This window comes from Musa acuminata, chromosome BXJ2-4 (assembly GCF_036884655.1).
Source record: "Musa acuminata AAA Group cultivar baxijiao chromosome BXJ2-4, Cavendish_Baxijiao_AAA, whole genome shotgun sequence".
In the NCBI taxonomy this organism is placed as follows: Eukaryota; Viridiplantae; Streptophyta; class Magnoliopsida; order Zingiberales; family Musaceae; genus Musa; species Musa acuminata.
Window position 1 is genome coordinate 44525646 of NC_088341.1, and position 19317 is coordinate 44544962.

Consider the following 19317-nt stretch of genomic DNA (forward strand, 5'->3'; position numbering starts at 1 on the left):
TATTTATCCTTGGTATTATTGTATTCTCCTCATCCTTCTCGATCGTCCTCTTGGTCGTTGAGAAGTACTATATTTGTCTTTAAAGCTCTCAATGGAGGTTTCAAAAAACTAGTAGAGTCCAGCTTTCATATTAATATTTAGAATAATCATTTGTTTACATATATTCCTCGATAAATGGTCAATCTTTATAAATGTGTCTGATATAATGTAATACGAGATAGTATCTGAGCTTTTGGAAAGGGTCATTGGAATCTTTAAGTTCTCTTATTTGTTAGGAAAGCAATCAACTAACTAACAGGGGTGAATTAGTGCAGCGGTAAAATAATGTTAGTTTAAAAACTTTCGTACGATAATAACTGTTTCTGACGAAAAGTCGTTTCGTAAAGATAATAACTTTGAAAGTGTATTCATAAAGATAGTTAGAATGCAGTAAGCACTTGAAGAGGTTTGTAGTAAGGTAATAGCAAGAATAAATGCAAACCAGAGAAGACGACAGTTATAGTGGTTCGATCAATCGTGACCTACATCCACTCCTCCAATTTCTCTTCCATCGAGGCCACTGGTATCCACTAGAGGTCTTCTTTCAATAGGTGAAGGCCAGACACCTTTTACAACTCAATTCTTCTTTTATCGGGTTTAGGAGATAACCCTTACACCCCATTCACTCCTCTCTCAAATTATTCTAACACTTAAAACTATGAGAGGAGCTCACACAAGATTATATCAGCGTTTCTATACTTTTTTTACCATGGATGAGATGGGTATTTATAGGCTTCAAGTTGATTCAAACTTGGAGTCTAAAAATCTCATCCCGAGTTCCCCGGGCATGGGCGGTACCATCGCCCAGTGTCAATTTGGTTGACACTGTCCTAGGTAGTACCATCCCCAGGTCTGACGGTACCATCGCTTGGGAGGCTATGTTGGGCGGTACCACTGCCCAGACTGGCGTACCACTGCCTGGCACCCTGTTATTGTGGTACAATCGCCCAGACTACCGATACCACCGCCTGACATAGTCTTGAAGACTGTGCCATGATGAGAATTCTTGGGACACTATTTGGGCTTCTTATTGGGCCCAACACAGTTCTTACATGGGCCTAACTGACTCTTAATTGGGTTGGCCCAAATCCAAGCCCAATTACGTGCTAACTACGATTCCTAAGACATATTCTAAGCTAAACACGTCCGTAAGTCTTGGTTCTTTTAGCGATCTTCCGACGAACTTTTGATGATCTCTCGGCAATGTTCCAACGGACTCTCGGCAAGCTCCTAGATTTCACGATGATCTTCTTGGTGAGTTCCAACGAACTTCTTGGCAAGCTCCGCGACTTCTCGGCTGGTTTCGCCAAAACTTCTGACAAACTCTCAAACTCCCAATGATGTCGCGTCCTTGACTTCGAGACTTCATTTTGCTTCATGCTTTGTTCTCGTAGTTAATTCTATACATGTAAAAACATACTTTGATCTAGACAATTAATACTAAGTATTAATCAAGTTGTCCAGCATGTCATTGGTCTCTCGACGCTTTGTTCGATTCTTCGGCGCATCGTCCTCTCTTGCGGCCTATTGCCCAATCGACCAATTAACTCCGCAACTCCGATATCCTTAGCGTAATATTCGCTCTTCTCGACCCGATTCTCGAATCCATGACCCAAAGCCTTCTATCGATACGTCAATCGATCCACGGGCTGACGTTTAATCTTCGACATGTTCCTCCGGCCCAACATGATTTTTACTGCTTTAATTGTCTCATCCTGATCGAAGTATCATATGTCACTCAAAACGTAGATTAAAACATAAACACATATCAATTAGTTTTATCATCAAAATACGACATTCAACGTTATTAACTTTTAAAAGTATATATTCCTTTTAAGAACTAATTATGATCTTTGGATTTGATCTTTTCATCCTTTATGTATTATTGTACCCCAAAGTGTCTTATTGCAACATCTCATTAAGATTTAATTATAATGACAAATAGAGAGGTTGGACGATAAAGTGGATAAGGTTTCTTCGGAAATCAAAACTTCTCTTTAAAATTTTTTATGGGGGACTCCCTACCTCACCTTGGTTTGCCAAGATTTTTAACTCATATTGGCAACTATTTTAATATATATTGTAATAGCAATTTTCTTCCTTTGGCAATTGGCACGTAGGGTCTTAGATTACTAAGAGGCATGACCTTGACAAAGATTCTACAAGTAGATTACTTGCACTACTAATTTTCTATGGATTAGTTAGAAACACCAAAATGAAAGCCACTTTTGCAATCACTTTGTTAGCAAATGGCTTAGAATCCTATGACGAGAATCCTTCGCTTGTTGAATTTGTGGATTTTACCTCACAAATGCACCTGGATGATTTTTATCATACACCTTTATCTTATCAATTTTCTCTACAATACGTTGCTTCCTCTGTATCTTCTATTGCAATCGCAAATTTGAGTTTCATTTTAAGAGATGTAGATGGAAAAATTCTAGAATACGTTGTTAAAAGAAATCAAATTTATAACCATTTTTTGAAAAAATAATGATAATCAGAAGGAAATAAAACAGTAAAAAAAACCATATAACTAAATCAATCATTCCATATAAAAAAAAAAAAAAGGTTAAAACAGTTATAAAATTTAATTGAGTAAAAATGAAACTAACAAAATAAATGTGTGATAAAAAGACCAAGTCTAATTGGTAAACTTCAGATGTTATTTCTTTCCTGTTTCTGCATTACTAGGTGGATTTTACTTTCAAGATCTCTTTTCAACAAGGATTAATATAATACAATATACGATTAGATGATGCAATCTTGTTTGGCAGATTTGGTGTACCATATGGCTTGACAAGTTTTGCATGTTAGTTAGATTCTGCTCTACATAAGTTAATTTAGATCTAAAGATGCACCTAACACAGTCCTACTACAATTTTTTTAACTATAAAGTAAAAGTTGATATGTTTTCTTGACTCATGGTTAGCAAGTTTGATGGAAGATGAGCAAGGAACATGTCCTACATCCAGTATCAAGTCAATTAAGTCTTTTTTTTTTTTTTACTTTTTTTTTGTTGATGGTGGAATTAAGTTGACCAACCCAAACCAGCTCTCACACAAGTCAATCTTATAATCAAATTACCTTTGTCATTGAGGGGTGCATAAATATGACATGTTACTCCTCAAATAGGTATAAGGTACAAGAATCAAGACATTGTGATGGAATTCATTTGAGCAACATGATTTATGCGTCAACAAGGGACCAACGTCTAAGATTTACAAATCATTATCGAAGACAACTTGATGTTTGCACCACCATAAAATATATAAACTGTGTTTTACATATGTGTCCTTCGAAGTGACAAATTCTTCAACAAATAAAGGTTCGTCATCTAAATATAATCATCATTATTCATTTAGAAAATTTGTATTAATTACCTGACTATGATTAATATTAGTTTCTTTAAGTTTAAAAATACATAAAATAGAAAGTACCTAAGATCACTTTTTTAACTTTTTAGCATTTAAGAATACATACAAACCTAAACTCATAGGGGTAAATATTAAAATCACAGACTTCGGAGGGATGCATCTGCAGATTTCCCAAGTCCGACCTCAAATCAGCAAGAAAAGCATTCAATGATGCTATGACCAGAGCTTCTTTCCCCACGCTATGGACCTGTCCCCATTGGCCATAGCTTCTTTACCCACGCCATGGAGTTGTCCACATTGGCTCCCTTGATTCAATGGATTTGATGATGAGCAATAATGCGCACGGACTTTGATGACAGCCTCTGCAAATGCTTCCGTAGACAAACTGCACAGATGATAATTAAAAGTTTCGCATGTGGGATGGCGCATCGAGTCAACAGTGGAGCGATGACACACAAGCTTTAAATCCTAGAATAATGTGCATTATATAGGACGAGATGAACCATCCAAGCCATGGCTTTCAACCTTTGTAGCATTGCCAAACGGTGAGTAGTACACGCTAAATGTTGACTCCAACTTCTTATCCTCTATCCTTATCGGGGGCCAATAAGATGTGTTCATTAGAAATTTGATCCATCGCATGGGTATCTCTTTTCCTTACACAAATAAGAGTTATTATAAGATAATTAAGTCTCTCTCTTGTTGATATCTGTTTGATCCATCGCATGGGATTTCCACAGGATTATGGAAATCCCCCACTGGTCCTTGTAAATGTGCATAGACCTAGTCAAATTATGTCAGTCCATTAAGCAGCAATAAGTTGATCTGATTGATTGATAGTATTGGCTTCTTATATATATATATATATATATATATATATATATATATATATATATATATATATATATATATATATATATATATATATATATATATATATATATATATATGTGTGTATTATTTATCTATTTATTATCATCAATAAAATGGATATATTTTTTATGATTAGTTAAAGAATGTTCAACCACTCTTTTCTATATATATATATATTTCCTTGTTTATGTTTGCCGTCATGCCAATATTGGTATCTGAATACGTTCGAGACGCACAAACCAACTCCTCTCAAAAACACCTATTTTAAGTTCATGTGAATCTGTCTCTCTCTCTCTCTCTCTCTCTCTCTCTCTCTCCACAGAAACAGCTCCGGACCAGAGATCTTGATGCAATAGGTTGGCTTTTATCCCCTCGGTGACCTTGCAGACTCAGACTGGGGATCTCTGTGCCCTTGTGTGCGTCCTCGCAGAAGTCAGGACCTACCAAGGGCCTCGGTCTCGTTTCGCCGCTTGTTTCACTGCCGAGGAGCTTCATTTTGGGTTGTGATCTCGCAAGAATCGTAGTGTCGGCTTGTTTTCTGTTGTAGGGAGTCCATTTGAGTGCATTTTCTTTGTGATTTTGATCGACAAAGAGGTGCCTTCCTTTGTCGGGTCAAATGTGGCAGGTGATGGGATAGGAGTGTTGGGAATCGGGAGAAGTTGGTGTTTGCCCTCGTTTTACCGGCTAATCTGAGCCCTTTTTAAAGTGTAGATTGCTAATCTGGCATAAAGATGTTTCCTTTACCTAATTTGTTTTGATTTCTCTTCTTTCCTAGTTGTGTTTTTTAGTCTTCCGGGGAAATATTATTTGGCTAGTGTGGAGATTTGGGAGGCTTCCTCTCTTTTATGCAGCATGAGGAATCTCTTCCTCTCGGATTCCTGCCAAGAGGGACAACTTCATGCCCTTACTCCCCAGACATGGCTTCAGGTGGAGAGAGCCAAGCTGTCCAAATCCTCCTTATACTCCACATCTTCCATGTAAGTTGAATGATCTCTGTCTATCCGGTAGAGTTTGATACTCTTCAACTTTCTATTCCCTCTAATAACAGGATTCCTTGTTTGTGTGTTTGCCATAAACATATATAGTGAGTCTCTTATCAAGGTTGCGGAGCCACCAATTCTGGCTCTATTTAAGCCTGTAGATTATGTACAAGTCTTAGCTCAGATCCATGAAGAACTCGAATCGTGCACACCACAAGAAAGGTCGAGCCTGCACTTGCTCCAGTTCCAGGTATTTCGGGGTCTTGAGGAGGTCAAATTGCTAGAAAGGAGTCTTCATTCTGCTTGGCAGAATGCTACCACGATTCATGAAAAGCTCGTATATGGGTCATGGCTAAGGTACAAGAAACAAGGAGAAGAGGTCATATCTGACCTCCTTTCTTCCTGCGAGAAGTGCTCACAAGAATTTGGATTTGTGGATGTTGCTTCTCAGATCCCTGTTAAGACCGTTGATATGGTCAGTAAATGCAGTTATGATATGTCACAAATTTCTAGTACTGTACATTTCCGAATTGGGGATGAGATGATTGCTTGTGAGAGACAAAAGATAGCGGCTTTGTCTCCTCCATTTAATACCATGCTTAATGGGTCCTTCACCGAGTCACATCTGGAAGTCATTGACTTGTCTGAGAATGGCATATCACCGGTGGGTATGAGAGCAGTCTCTAAGTTCAGTGGCACAGGGCAATTAGATGATTTATCTGTTGAAATTTTGTTGGAGATATTGATATTCTCAAATACATTCTGCTGTGCAAGGCTTAAAGTTGCTTGTGATAAGAAATTGGCTTCGTTAGTTTCTTCACACCAAGATGCTGTAGACCTTATGGAGTGTGCAGTGGAAGAAAATACTCCCATACTTGCTGCTTCGTGCTTGCAAGTGCTATTGCATGAACTTCCTCACTGTTTGAATGATGAACAAGTTGTTAAAATCTTCTTGAATGCCAGCAAGCAACAGCGGACAACCATGGTCGGTCATGCTTCATTTTCATTATACTGTTTTCTAAGTGAAGTTGCAATGAACATTGATCCAAGTTCAGATGTCACAGCATGTTTCCTCGAGAAGTTGGTGGAGTCCGCAGTGAGTACCAGGCAGAAGCAAGTGGCCTTTCATCAGCTTGGATGTGTTAGGCTATTGAGAAAGGAATATAGTGAAGCGGAACATGATTTCAATGCTGCTTTTGCTGCTGGACATGTCTATTCTGTTGCTGGATTGGCCAGATTGGCTTTTATTAAAGGGGACCAAATTTTGTCCTATGAGAAGCTTACTTCTGTAATATCATCCCATCAACCACTAGGTTGGATATATCAAGAGAGATCTTTGTACTCTGAAGGCGATAGAAAATGGGAGGACCTTGATAAGGCAACTGAGTTGGACCCTACTCTTACTTACCCGTACCTGTGTCGGGCAGCATGTTTGATGAGAAAACAAGATGCCCAACTTGCTTTGGCAGAAATTAACCATGTCCTAGGATTCAAGCTGTCTTTAGAATGTCTTGAACTGCGCTTCTGTTTCTATCTGGCACTTGAGGATTATAAAGCTGCACTTTGTGATGTTCAAGCAATTCTTACACTGGCTCCCGAGTATCGAATGTTTGAAGGACGAGTAACTGCTTCCCAGTTGTGGACACTAGTTAGAGAGCATGTGGAGCAATGGACTCTTGCGGATTGTTGGTTACAACTTTATGATAGGTGGTCATCAGTGGATGATATAGGCTCCCTCTCAGTAATTTATCAGATGCTGGAGTCTGATGCTGCAAAAGGAGTGCTGTATTTCAGGCAATCATTGCTTCTTCTCAGGTATGTTCTTCTGTCCCATTCTTCTTATATAGTTACTTGAGTCTTCATTCTTTCTTTTGATGATCATTCATATTAAAGTTGGTTTTCTTTTTATAATCAACTTGTGATATTGGTTTATCAGATTGAACTGTCCTGAGGCTGCAATGCGTAGCCTACAGCTTGCATGCCAACACGCTGCAACTGAACATGAACGATTGGTCTATGAGGGTTGGATATTATATGATACCGGTCACTGTGAGGAAGGACTTCGCAAAGCCGAGGAGTCAATTTCCATCCAAAGGTCATTTGAAGCTTTCTTTCTGAAAGCCTATGCTTTGGCAGATTCAAGTCTCGATCCTTCATGTTCAGCCACTGTTGTTTCACTTCTTGAAGATGCACTAAAGTGCCCTTCAGATAGGCTTCGAAAGGGGCAGGTATTATGTAGCATATTTGCATTATCCATCAAATAGTTTATTGCTTTTTGTTAATTCCTTGAATTTTCATTTTTCTTATTGGATTAAATTAGGTAGGAGACTTTACCTAATAAAGCAACTTAATCTTTTTCATTGCCTTGACTTATGGCTAATGGTCCATACTCCATATTACCTCAAAGAAGGACATTCTAGTCCACAGATCTCCAGGTTAGTGATATACATGCATTTAACACTATATTCACAAAGATTTCCCTTGAAGATTACAACAGACTGAAAAAACAATTTAAAAAAGATTACCCTGGTGAGTTGGTAAGGAACCACAAAGTAATAAACACTGGCATGGTCTTCAGATACATTGGCCAGTTTCATGAGATGACATGGACACTGTTGAAGATGCAGGTGAACTACTATTCATAAGTGAGAAACTTATGCTATGCATCCTGAGTGTGTTGTGGGCCTGAACTTTTACCTATCTGTGGACTCAATTAATTTTTTTCTCCCAGGAGCTGATACCATTATTTGTATGTTTCTCTAGAATTATGGTCTATAATGAATTTGAGAGGTTGTTAAGAATTGGATGTGGTGGGGGCTGACTTAACATCCATTGCAATGCTTCTTGCATGACTTGAGTTGTCTATGTGATGTTCCCTCGCTGACCTAGAGTAATGACTGTGTCTGAGACCTTTTTTGGGTATAAAAGTGCTGGACAGTTGTCGTCCGAGTGAAATTGATGACTGCTGATTTGAGACGGGAAAGGATTCGCACCCTTTCCTGAGACCAACTGAGTTTAAAAAGACCATTGAATGGCAGCAATCCCCAAATATGGTTATTTTACTTGTAGAAAAGGGTGAAATTACAGCGGAATAAAAGCTATACCGAAAGGGCTCTGGCCTATTTATTATAGATTTGGGCAATATTAAACTGTAGGTAGATAGTGTTAGCTGCTAGAGCATCTCTGTTGATATCTGTTCGTTATCTTCGGTGGTAAAGCACTTATATCTTCTCTTCATTAGCTTTCTGGAGGCCTGTGGATGAATCCTGAGCGAACTTCATCCGGCATTCATCTTCTATGATGACATCCAGGACTTCTGCAGAGATGATTTATGTGGGATAAGATCACTTTAAATATGGGTAAGTGATTCAATGATTTATAGAGATGATTGTGAATTGGTCAATGATGATGATGAACCTACTCATGATGGTCTAATGTTGCTAATAGAGTCAGCAGACACGAAGATCCCATCACTGTGATCCTGAAGAAGAAAGCATGCAACACTTTAAATTTAAAGGCCCAATTAGGCTTATATAGAGGCCAAGTTAGTAGCTTAATCCACCTATTATAGGAGGAACTAGGTGCATTACAGCACCAATGGCAGTGCCGGGATTGTTCACGGCTTTTGCAACTGGTCTGCAGACATACTCTACCACCTGTGAATTTGTGACATGACTTGTAGAGAATGTGCTTAAATTAGACTGCAATATTATTGAAGTGCGACAGTTTCTGCCAAGTCACTGATTCTTGCTTTGAAGAAACCACCAACCAGAACTCTGATTTTGGTTAGTCGAGTGCCACTGCTTATGCTTAAATAGTGGACATGGGCACAAATATGAACTTGTATTTCTCATGATCTTGGCTAGGAAAACAAAGAACATAAGAACAAGAAGCTATTTATGTAAACCTGTAATTCTTTTGCTACACTTCAGTCAGGGATGCACATATTTACAAAAAGCTGGTAATTTGATGTATTCATCTTTTTTTTTTTATTGTAGTTCTTTTCAATAGTAGGGAAAGATCCACATAATTGACTTCAAATAGTTTGGACATTACGACTTGTTGCTATTGTCATTAATAATCTTGTTCTTGTATCATGATTGCAATCAAGGATTTTAATTTTGAATTATACTGTCCAATACATGTACCGGTCCGCCAGCAGACCGATACATGGACTGTTAGCTACCAGGCGGTATCGTCGATTAGGGTTGTTTTTGTCCCATTACCGCCTGAAATCGGTCGGTAACGGTCGATTTCGACCATCGCCACCCGCTACCGGGCGATATTAGCTGAGGGAGAAGGAAGAAGAGGGAGAAGAAAAGGGAGAACCTAGAGATCCGACATTGCTCTCCCTTGACGATCGCGATCCGTCGCCGCCCTCCCTCGCCAGACGCCATAGATGAGATGTCGCCTCCTCGTTTGAGGCGACGAGGCCTCGACGTCGTCGGTGACTTCTCCTCATCCGTGCGGGGAGAAGACGTAGCCGAGGCTTTGCAGGAAGAAGAAACGAGGCAACGCCACCTCGACGATGTCGCCCTTTTTTTATTTTTTTTTATTGCATATATATTGACCGGTATGCCAAAGCATACCACTCGGTACACTCATACCATACTGAGCCGAACTAAGCTCAAACCGTCAGTATGCTACGAAATTACGAACCTTGATTGTAATTCATTAAAAATCCTTAGGTGCTTCTGTGTTACAAGCCAACTGAATGTAGTGTTTCAAGTTGCATAGTTTGAGCAGTTAGTGCCAGAACCAGCTCATATCCTGCAAATAAAGTTATCAAATCTGAATTAATTTTAGAAAAATTCAAATGCTTGTTTTGTATGCATGATATCACTGCACTTAGTTTGGATTATTGTTGTTTTGCCCATCATAGAACTTCGTTTTTCAGGCACTGAACAACCTTGGCAGTGTCTATGTTGACTGCGGTAAGTTAGATATGGCAGCTGATTGTTACATCAATGCCCTAAAAATCCAGCATACCCGGGCCCATCAGGGCCTTGCTCGAGTCCATTTCCTTAAAAATGACAGAAAGGCTGCATATGAGGAAATGACAAAGTTAATAGAGAAGGCTAGAAACAATGCATCAGCATATGAGAAGAGATCCGAATACTGTGAGCGGGAACATACTAAAGACGATCTGCTGATGGTTACCCAGTTGGATCCCTTGCGGGTTTATCCATATAGATATCGAGCAGCAGGTCAGATTCTTTATCCTCTTCCAAAAATTGTTGAAATCAGATGAACTTATGACATGTTCAAAACTCATTACCATCTTTTCCAACCCAACATAGAGTACCTAGGTTGCAATGAAAAGGTTCGGAAAGTAATGACATAATTCTTGTGTTTTGAAAATATTTGGCTATGCTGTTATAATAGTTGCTCTCTTGAGTTCCTAAAGAAGGGGGCACATCACTGAATTAACTTCTTAAATTTGTTTGTACTTGGTGAAGGTTTTTAAAGTTGAACTTAAATCCATTACATGTCACAATTTTTCCTACAAGCAAAACCAAAGATTCACTCTCGTATTCTTTTTTTATATTACCTTTCGTTTTAAAATTTAAAGCTTGGAGAGGTTTATCATTTTGTGTTTTCCCCTTTATTCAATTTCTTCAACTTAATTCTTCCTTTGTGAATTCTGTGCTCTGTGAATCAGCTTTTATCGAGTTTAAAATTTTCTTTGAATTGTTGGCCAGTCTTGATGGATAACCACAAGGAAAAGGAAGCAATAGCAGAGTTGACACGAGCTATCACATTCAAGGCTGACCTTCATCTCTTGCACCTCCGTGCAGCATTTCATGAGCACACTGGAGATATCTCCAGTGCGCTTCGAGACTGCCGTGCAGCCCTTTCTTTGGATCCCAACCATCAGGAGATGCTCGAGCTCCACAAGCGCGTAAACAGCCAAGAACCTTGATGGAACGTTGACCATACTGTACATTACCCCAGATCCATGCAGCTGTGCACCTGATCACGGCCTGGTTGATCTGTATTCTTTGTTTGTTTCTTTCTTTTCTAGTTCCGTATAATCTGTGTTGTTTAGATGTAGCATTATGATTGCTTATCGACTAAATTTTGGCACGTCCAATGAGATGAAATTTCAGAGCCAGTTTGCAGTGTCTACTTTTCATTAATCAATTGTGCTTTTTATGTAATCATACTTGTATCCAATTTGTGAAGCAAATGGGCATGATTTACTACGAAATTCTCAATATGTGCAGGAATACTGACACAATAGTTATCATATATATTCAGTTTTGTGCTGCTGTAAAATTGTTAAAATTCACTATTCGTGTTATGTTCTCTCTTTTTCATCGAAAAATCATTGTGTTATATGAATTCAGTGGTTCTCTATTCGATTTTGCCTAGACCTCATTTATGTGGCATGATAATTTGATCTTTGCTAAGAATCTGTTGCTTTTCTTTCTTTTCCTGCTGTTCCACTTGGAAGTGATTCACATTCTCTGTTTCGAACACTTTCGACCTGGAAAAAGATGCATTGTTTCTCTTTTCTTTCAGTGGATGACTGGATTCTTATCACTGCTTTCTTCATATAATTGACTTCCCCACATTGGTTTATGTTAGTTCAATGAGTTTGACAATGAATTATGTACAAAGACACTGATGACAGCCTTACCAAATAATGCAGTGGACATGTCTGTACAGAAAGTCAGCAAGGGAGGGCAAAGCATGCTGTGAATCCAAGAATAATATTGCATTCAGCAAACTATGATAAATCACCCAAGCAGATGGCTTTTCTCTTACTTTTGTAATCTACAATTTACCAGTGAGCAATACACTACATGGTGTGAAGATCAAGGAAATATTCCTAGTTTTCTCTTAGACAAGTGTGTCAATTTTATTTTTAATGTATGGCAAATATCAAGAATCTAATCATAGAACATCTTCTGGGTACCAGAACCAGTTTTGTGGGCAACAACCAGATTGATCTGCATTGAACCCTTTCTCAGGTAAGAAGAAAAACAAAGACCATCCAGTTATTCTCTTGACTCTTCATTTTCCTGCTTTTTGTTCTTTATAGTTTATACTTTTGTTTCACTTATTAGAAATGAGATATTCTTTTTGTTTTCTCCTTCTGTGGGGGGGTTTTGTCAGTGAAGGTTTTACATGGATGTTTTAAAGCAGAAACTTGCAGATCTGTTGAGTGGCAGATTAGGAGGATGGGTTACAACCCAACCCAATTATTCCACAATCAAAGACACAGAAGAAGAGAATAAAAAGGCCATTGTCTTATGCAAACACAAACCACTCTTTTCAGTCCACAACCTCATTTCTTTTCTCTTGGGGTACATGCAGTTGGTTCTTTCTTTTACAAGCTAGAGCTAAATGCATCTTGCAACAATCATTTAATACAGGTGTTAATACTTGTAGGTTTCAGAATCCATATGACTTGCATAACCCAATATTCATGATTTCTCAACTCCAAGAACTTCAGGTACTTTAAAGCAATATAATTATAGCATCTCTGCTCTCAAACTTGGAAGTATAAGCATGCAATGAACAATAGCAAAATTTTTGGACCTAATTCAGCAATCTTTTATGTGGAGGGACCATTATAGAATTCCAACTTAATTTGCAATACCCCATTGTAATATTTAGATAAATTAGCTGGAGTTATGCCGACCTATGTTTCACTCAACTTTGAATGATCAAACTGTTGAAGGACAATTCCATGTTTGAAGTTAGAAAAGTTGGGTCATTCATTCTCTAGAACTTGTGGCTTGCCTTGATTAGCATAAATATGTATGATGTGTGACAAACACATTGACTATTTTCTATGCTGATGCAGGATTAATGGATGGTCAATATATGCAAGTAGAAAGGTTATACTGTCTTTTGTGCCAAACATGCTGAAAGAAACTACTCTTACAACTCGCATCTTTAATTTGCTTTATTGTGTTCATTGCATCAGCATCTATGTTCTTTGTATACCAAATGGCTGTATTGTTTACTTTGTGTAGTTGTTGACCAGTGACATGGAGCCAAATGGTACTACTTCAGTCCCTCTGAAAAAGATTCACATGCCTTCCTTCAAAGTTCTAGAAATTATCCACCTTTCATCCTTCAATCTCAGCATCCTCTTGTAAACCTAATCTTCAACCTTGTCTAATGAACAACTGATACAAGTAAGTTCCTGAAACATATGTGGTAACTTCAAATTTCATGTCCTCAACCTACAAACTTTTGCTTTAGCCAGTTGCGCCTTAACCCTAACCCTAAACCTTGTAACCCTGCCCAGCATAATTAGATAGACAACCTTGCTGAGAGCTGGAGTTGGCTGTAAGACCAATACATCTTCTTTATACTCCTTCAGAGGGCAGTTCTGAATTCCTTCCTCGGCTGTATTGTTTCCTGGAAACCAGAAACAGGAAACCTAAACGAGTCTTGGCTGAGATCAAAATCATCACCACAACTGCTGCAGCAAGGATATGCTTCTCCATGGTTCATAGCCTCACTTTATCAGTTTGCCAAGAACTAGATGGTAGGTCCATAGCCTCTCATTACATAGGAATTCATCTCCATCCAATTTATCTTGCTTGCAAACTGTAGAATTTAAGCTTTTTTTTTTTCAGTTATGTTATAGGTCATAATTGACTCGCTTTTACCATCCTATTCTTGCTCAGCCATGTTACTCGAAAAGCCGTAAATTTCGGTATCGATTCATTGGATTTCATGTTATGGTCTGTCTCATATTTTTCTTATCAACTGCCTTAAGTAGCTAAATTATAGTGTAAATCGAAGTAGCAGTCTTCTTTAATTAGCACAAGCATGCTTTCAAGCTGAAGCTATAACTGATATTGAGAATCCAGCTGCTGCTAAAAGCAAAAGGAAATGAACACAGGACCTAAACAATCTCTTCTGTTCAGCAACCAATCATTTCTTTGTGCATGCGCTGATACAATCTGAGGTCATCACACAAAGTGATCTTGGAAGTCTCACTCACGCGCGATTTAGGATATCAACAATGGCATGCGCAAGTGAAAGAGAGCATAAGTAGGCTTAATGACCGCCAAAGCGCAATCCAACACGGATCATGTGACGATGGTCCCAATCCATTCTGTCAATGACCTGTATCGATACGATTAATAGGACTAATCACATGTAAAACGCTGTACTGATTCCATGATACAAAGGATATTTAATGTCCTATTCCAACTGCACTGCTTGTGCTTGTTGGTGGTCAGAATTATTGAATGGGGAAGAGAGAAGAGGACCACATCCATTCAATGGTGGTGACAAGAAAAGAGGAAGGCTACTGCATGGACCACAAAGTCAAGTTTTCTGATTCTAGGGTTTCTTTTCTTTTATCTAGGGTTTATCAGGACTCCACTCGGGGAGTTGCTTCACTGTCTGCAAGCCTTGCATGGGAAATTGGCATCCTCTTGGAAGCAGCTCTGATCTGAGACTGGCGAGGACAGTGATGGGTGAACTGTTTGTTTTGTGGAGAATGGTACAGAGGCATCTTTCTAATCTGCTCCTACTAACATACTACTATCGTGTATATACAACTTGGACCACATCATGGTGTTGCAGGGTTCAGTACAACACTCTCATCTGCTTCCCATTTTACTGTGAGGTGTTGGTTCCTCCAAACCTTGGAGATTACTGCTGCATATACAGATCAGATGGCCCACATATCACATTGTTGATCTCCACACCACAAAATGAGATAACTTTGTTGCTGATATTGTACGTGGCCTGTCAAATAAATCTGCCTCCACTCATTGTGAAGCAGTGAAAAGTAAAGAGATACATGACTGAAATGAAATGGTGGTCATTGTCAGGTGGAGTGGGGAGAAGTTTTACAGGCTTGGAGGTAAATTGTTTCTTAGTTCTTATTTATCTTCATGAAAGAAAGCCCAGTGATCATGTTTCATCTGAGAGAATGAAAGGAAACACAAAGAAGAAGGTGATGTAAAAGAATGATTCACCAACTCTCTCAAAAGATGTGGAGCCCAAAGAGAGCAAAGGGAGATAACTCTGTCGAGCAAGAATAATTAATGTGTGATCCATAAGTATACCATAATGGCTTTGTGAAGCTTTCATCTTGTGTTCTCCTCGGTTGGAATCGAGGGTTGTAGTTTTGTAGTTGAAGCTGAGGTTACAGAGAGAAGAAAAGATAGATGGGTGTAAGACTGTATCTAGAAAGAAAGGAAGAACTCTTAAGTGATCTTTTTCTGGTCTCCATTGTTGATCCAAACAAGGGAAGAGAAAGTGGACTTGTCTCTTCTTTTCTCTGCTCTCTTTCCTCTTTTCTCTTCACCTATTATCCAAACAGACACTTAATTCAGAGGAGCTACATCTGATGGAAACATTTTGGAAGTGACAGTGGCATCCCTTTCCCTTCAGCAGTGGGTCTCAATGTTCTTGAGGTGGATGCCTTCCCAAAATATGCATCTTGTTCAACTGATAGAATCTGCCCTTCTGTGAAGGCTGAAGAGAATATTTATGATGAACTGCCCATGCTTGCCACTGACATGTCTTTGATTAATAGTATCAGTAGATAACACCAACCATGAGAATACATATTGAAGAAGATATATAATAGAAATAGAATACAAGTAGTTCCATCCTAAATCAAACCTTCCAATCTCTTTCATTACAAATAGGATGCTATGAACAACTTGTTCCAAGTTTTCATTACAGATAGCTATCCATTTCCTAACATCTTAATTGCTAGTAGCTTGGCAGAAAAATCCTCCTGACTCATAATTAAGCTTTTGGTGCTTCAGTAGTCTGAACTTAGAAAGCCAGGTTGAAGCTAACTCAGATTACTCTCACAACCATGTCATTTCAAGGAAGCAGTTTCTGGTGTGATTCATGGGTAGATCTGAGGTGTCCACTTAATGATGCCTTGTTCCTATATATTGATCCAACTAATGCTTATTCTATATCGAGTACAGAAAATAATTGAACAAAAATCATAAATATTTTTAAGAAAAAAGAAAAAAACAGATAGCTGTAGTTGAGTTCTATGAGCCATGGTTATGGTTTTGATTTCGGCATCGAGTTGGAACACGATTTCTCGCTTCTTTCTTCTCTCGCTTTCTAAATTTCAATTATTCGCTAGGAAAACACTGAAAACATTATTGACATCAATCAGACAGGAAATACCACCACCTGCATTCATCCATGGGCATGGTTAGGGTTTTTTTTGGCTCACTACTTGTTTCCTATTAGATAAGCTTGAGTTGATCTACTCTAGCTAAGAAAGTTCAGCATTCAAGTTCCAATGAGGATCAAGTTCTCTCTCTCTCTCTCTCTCTCTCTCTCTCTCTCTCTCTCTGTGTGTGTACCCTCATTGACTATTCCAACTTCAGTATCAAAGAAAATTGAAACTTTGATCCCCCTCAACATTTAGGTAGTCACCCACCATAATGTGTTTGTGGTCCTAAAAATGAATCCAAATTGGCTTTGATTGCATGTCATAGTATCATATTACAACAGTTTTTTTTCTTTTGCCAATGGACAAACTATAATGAAAAATTATACTTCAAATAATTAATCACAAGATAAATTAAGTCACTCTAAGTTCATAGACCTTGAAGATATGGCATCACTTGAACAATTTAAACATTAATAATAGAGCCATTACTTCCTTTCCTGCATGTGTAATAATGACAATTACAAAAATATTGCATTCAAATGAATGACATGAAGCAAAGAAATAATTAATTTAAGAAAAAGAAATGAATTTTACAGGGGTAATCAAAATTACTATAATCATTCCATTATTTACAGATTTTCTAAATGAACATTGCAAGAAATCACTGCTTAGCTTTCTAAACTTGCACAATTTTGAATTTGTAATTTCATAGGTGATCATATCTTTTTTTGACCTTAATCCATTAGGCTTCACAATCTTAAACCAAGATAATTTCATGGATGGCCTCACAATTAAGTTGTATGAATGCTAGAAGATAGTATGAAAACTATGTTTATATCTTATAAACTGTTCTAACCCTGATTTTAGGCATAATGGTTAGAAGTTCTAAATATTCAACTATAAACATTTAACATTAAATTGACCTAATTATTTCAAATTTTGAATCTAGTTTGATCACGATCACAACATATTACATCTCCGATGATGATATTTTGTTAATCTAAATTTCAAGATGGTTTTAGTAGCTAGGGTTGGACATGCCTAAACCAAAAGCCAAACAAGGCTGAGATAAGATTGGACTTCCAAATAGTCAAGATTTATCTAGTTTGTGCAACAAGAACCAAAAAGCATGGATATATAGATAAATCATTCTATATCTCGATTGCCACACTATTGTTTTGTTGAGTGGTTTATCTATCTCACAATACATCTTATTGTCATCATAATTAGCACAATTACCTTCAAGCTGGCTTTCATTGCTTCAGATATATATATATATATATATATATATATATATATATATATATATATATATATATGAAAAGATGATAAATCATCTGAAGTTGTTCCATTTTGTTTTAGTTGGCCATTCATGTGGCCATAACAAGAGAATCATTTCACCACACTAAGCAAAGTCAAACTTGAATTTGACAGAAATTTTTTTTTTATTTATTTTTTCTTATATTATTATTATTATTATTATTATTATTATTATTATTGTTATTATTATCATTACAAATTTCTTTCAAATATTAAGTTTATCCAGAAAATATCCAAGATGATCACTTTTTGTAATGGTCAATATTACTTTGTTGAGTTCAAGAAGCCCATAAAATGTAAATAGATGTCAGCAATATTTTTAGCATTATATTGAATCATGAAAGAATATTAATCTCTAACTAAATTTTGTGTGTGTGTGTGTGCGCGCGCGCTTGCGTGCGTGCGTGCGAGTGTGTGTGAATTTTAGATTTTGAAGAGAAATATATGTTTAATTCAAAGATAATTATAGGTCCCATTAACTAATTATACGTATATATATATCTACAAATATGAAGTTGGGTGATTGTCTCGGAAAATATTCTCTTTTTCGATTTTCTTCGGATAATACTCCCCTTTCATAATTCCCATATAGTCATCCCATATTTTAAAATTTTCAAAAATACGCCCCAAAAATTATCATGTTTTCTTTCAATCCAAATTTAAAAAATAAAAAAGTCATCAACTGTTGACAGCACTGTATAGTGTTTTAAAAATCCTATAAAGTATTTTTATTTCAAAAAAATTATATAATATTTTTGTTTCAAAAATACTATGACATCAATATTTAGTTCAAAAATACTATACAGTGTTTTTGAATAAAAACACTATAAGACAAGTTCAAAAACAATGTATAGTGTTACAGTGCTTTTAAAACAAAAACACTATATAGTGTTTTTAAAATATTATACAGTGTTTTGTGAACCGACAAAACACTGTAAATAGTTGACAAAAAAAAAATTTGATTTAAATGAAAAAATGGTAACTTTTGGAAGGGATGTTTTTGAAATATTAAAAATAAGATGTGACCATTTGAAAATTATAAAAAGAAAGATACTATCCAAAAAAATAAAAAAATATTTTTTCGGATAATCGCCCAATCAAGTTTTGCCTGAAACTTCTCTCTCAACATATGTTTGTAATGCCATGACTTCAATGGGTACAAATATCATATATATAATTATATATATATATATAAGCTATTAAATGATGATAATAATAATAATAAAAATAATAATAATATATTTGTTATACTTTTGTCTGGCATAGAGCTTTTAAGACCCAATAATCGCTCTTCTGAATCCGCATGGGTGTACGGTATATGTATATATATATCTATATATATATAATATATAATATATGACTGTCTCCTCCAATCCTTTTGTGCTGCACCATGCCACCCTACAGCCTGCAACCCTAAAACCCTACACAGGAAGACTGTAACCCTAACCCTAACACCTAATCCCTCTCACTAGCTGTTCTCTCTCTGGATTCCTTTCTCTTTTAACTCTCTTTACTTTATTAGTCTCAACCACCTTTGCCTGTGGTCTGAATACTTTATGTGAGGGAGGGATTACTTGCACCACCACCATAACAC

General features: G+C 37.2%; 1 protein-coding gene across 3 annotated transcripts; it reads left to right on the top strand.

The window, feature by feature from the left end:
• The first annotated feature begins 4511 nt into the window (after window positions 1-4511).
• Window positions 4512-11489, top strand: LOC135581169 (ETO1-like protein 1). Of its 3 annotated transcripts, XM_065106620.1 has the most exons (5): window positions 4512-5266; window positions 5375-7084; window positions 7206-7497; window positions 10167-10476; window positions 10972-11489. In XM_065106620.1, the coding sequence occupies exons 1-5, from the start codon at window positions 5142-5144 to the stop codon at window positions 11190-11192; spliced, it is 2658 nt and encodes an 885-aa protein (XP_064962692.1). In that variant the 5' UTR covers window positions 4512-5141; the 3' UTR covers window positions 11193-11489. The 3 variants fall into 3 exon arrangements, with proteins under 3 accessions (XP_064962692.1, XP_064962694.1, XP_064962693.1); XM_065106622.1 differs by lacking the exon at window positions 10167-10476 and having other exon boundaries at window positions 10972-11110; XM_065106621.1 differs by lacking the exons at window positions 10167-10476; window positions 10972-11489 and adding an exon at window positions 8511-10146.
• The last annotated feature ends 7828 nt before the right edge of the window (window positions 11490-19317 follow it).

Excerpts from the sequence above, each read along its gene's own strand:
- LOC135581169 (XM_065106620.1), top strand. The coding sequence starts at position 5,142 with ATGAGGAATCTCTTCCTCTCGGATTCCTGCCAAGAGGGACAACTTCAT. Across the intron at positions 5,267-5,374 it reads TTATACTCCACATCTTCCAT|TGAGTCTCTTATCAAGGTTG; the intron begins GTAAGTTGAATG and ends AAACATATATAG. Across the intron at positions 7,498-10,166 it reads ATAGGCTTCGAAAGGGGCAG|GCACTGAACAACCTTGGCAG; the intron begins GTATTATGTAGC and ends TTCGTTTTTCAG.